At 33.2% G+C, this 2,262-nt stretch overlaps 1 protein-coding gene across 1 annotated transcript in view; it reads left to right on the forward strand.

The window, feature by feature from the left end:
- The window catches only part of LOC107694704 (REST corepressor 1-like), a 7,060-nt gene that overhangs the window by 1,639 nt on the left and 3,159 nt on the right, over window positions 1–2,262 (forward strand). Inside the window, 5 exon segments of the mRNA XM_016494401.1 lie at window positions 545–597; window positions 892–1,053; window positions 1,323–1,441; window positions 1,621–1,696; window positions 2,177–2,227. Coding sequence (XP_016349887.1) covers window positions 545–597; window positions 892–1,053; window positions 1,323–1,441; window positions 1,621–1,696; window positions 2,177–2,227 — 461 coding nt within the window.

Here is a 2,262-nt window from a genome sequence, read left to right on the forward strand (position 1 = left end):
AAAAAAAAAAAAAAAATTGATCCGTTTGAGTGTGGAGATTAGCCCGAAATGGCATAATTTGAGTCTAGCGCTGAAATGTTTGTCCAACCAATGGCAGACAAGAAGCTTGTGCAGATGCAGCCAATGAATATTCAAACAGATTGTGTTTATAATGGAGCACTTGCTGCCTATTACTGTATAATACTTTTTGTTTTGTATTAAGTTTTCGAATGTGAGATACACATCAATTCTACAATTTGCATAGAATATTAGTAGTTTGATAGTATGCGATTCCAAATCATCACTGTTTTTTTCAGTTCTGTTTGGTGCCTCTTGTGGGACAGGATTTAAAGACTTCATGTTTAAATGTTGGCTTGAATCAAGCATTCAAAAGCATTGAGAAGGCTATAATATAGGAGGAAATAATTTTATTGTATTAGATATGTCATTCAATCTATGAAGAAATGTATTTTATGTGTGAAATAATTGTTTATATTTCAAGGGTTTTTAGTTGTAGACTTTTTGAGTTATATTCTGATGATTGTTTTTTTTCTTGTTGTTGCAGTGGATGAGTATATTGCAATAGCCAAAGAAAAACATGGGTACAATATGGAGCAGGTAAAATGGTTATGTTTGAAATCTATGCTTGTTTTTTGCAGTGAAAATTATGAACTTGAAAGTTTTACTTTTTTTCTAAAGGAAACAATATATTTTGTAGACACTAAGCACAATCAGTGATTTTCAATACTCTTTTTATGTAACCTGTTGTAACTCACAAGATAAGGTAGACTATTCTTTACTGAATTAGTTGAATGTTTCCTGTAGTTACAGTTTTAGAGTGTCAAACATAAGTCGTCTTTTAAAGTCTTTTTTTCATTCAAGTCTCATGACGTGGCTTTTTGTATTTAACAGGCATTGGGCATGCTGTTTTGGCACAAACACAACATTGAAAAATCTTTGGCAGATCTCCCCAACTTCACCCCTTTTCCAGATGAGTGGACAGTTGAAGACAAGGTGCTGTTTGAACAGGGTTTCAGCTTTCATGGAAAGACGTTTCACCGCATCCAGCAGATGGTAAGTGAGATGGCTGAACCCACTCTCACTATTAAAATAAAACATGCACCTGAGAGAAGCAGCATCTTCCCGTATTGAAGTGACAACCAATCATAAGGTGCCTCAGAAATTCAGCTCATTAATGGACAGTCACTGGTGCATATGAAGCCCAAATGGGTTCTGTCAAGTCCTAAATTTGAACACTTTGACTAAATTACAACTGAATCTGTGTCAGCTTTGATCATGAATAATGATGTTTCCATCACAAACTAGTTTTTTTTTTGTTCCAGCTTCCAGACAAGTCAATTGCAAGCCTGGTTAGATTCTATTACTCGTGGAAGAAAACACGCAGCAAAACGAGTGTGATGGACCGCCATGCGCGCAAACAGAAGAGAGACAGAGAGGAGAGGTCAGCTATGGCATGAAGATATTAATAGGATGTTTGCTATCTCCTTTTGTGTTTTCTTTGGTTTTAAAAGTCTTGGTCAAAGATGAGTTGTGCTGTCATGGAATGCTAGCATGATTTATTTTTAGAATATGTTGAAAAGGAAATGTCATATTTGAAACTTTTAATCCTTTTTCATGTAGTGATGATGGAGAAGAAAATAGTTGCATCTCTCCAGGGGATGCTGAATTTGAGCCAAATAAGGACGAGAAGAAAGAGGTAATATAAATGGACATATTGTTCTGCACATTATTACGCCCAACTTTTTAGTTTTACATTAACATAATTATATGACTAGCTTAAATTGATATAAAACTATATAATAAATAAAATTCTGGTAATACTTTAGGTTATGCTTTATTTTATGATGACCTTGTTATAGTATAATTATACATTTAAGTAGTGAGTAATACTAATGAACTACATGTACCTTACGATATGGTTAGGGTTAAGATGAGGGCTTGGTTTAGGGTTAGTTGCATGTAATTATTATTACTATAGTAATTACATGTAACGTGTGACTAGGACAAATAACCATATTACCATATTTTATTCAAATGTGATTTAATTTATTGCATTTATCTTTTAAGTTATTTCATTTTTTTGAGTATTTTATTTTATTTGGATATATAATTTTTTGTCAGTCCTGCTTACTTACAGGGCATCTATCTCCATAAAAAAATATTTGATCTTTTTAAGGGAACATCTGGACCTGAGAAACAAGATTCAAAACCTGCAGTTGTGCCGAAGGTACAATACTAAATATGTATTTCTACATATTTCTA

The sequence above is a fragment of the Sinocyclocheilus anshuiensis genome, unplaced genomic scaffold (assembly GCF_001515605.1).
Source record: "Sinocyclocheilus anshuiensis isolate Anshui unplaced genomic scaffold, SAMN03320099.WGS_v1.1 scaffold942, whole genome shotgun sequence".
NCBI lineage: Eukaryota > Metazoa > Chordata > Actinopteri > Cypriniformes > Cyprinidae > Sinocyclocheilus > Sinocyclocheilus anshuiensis.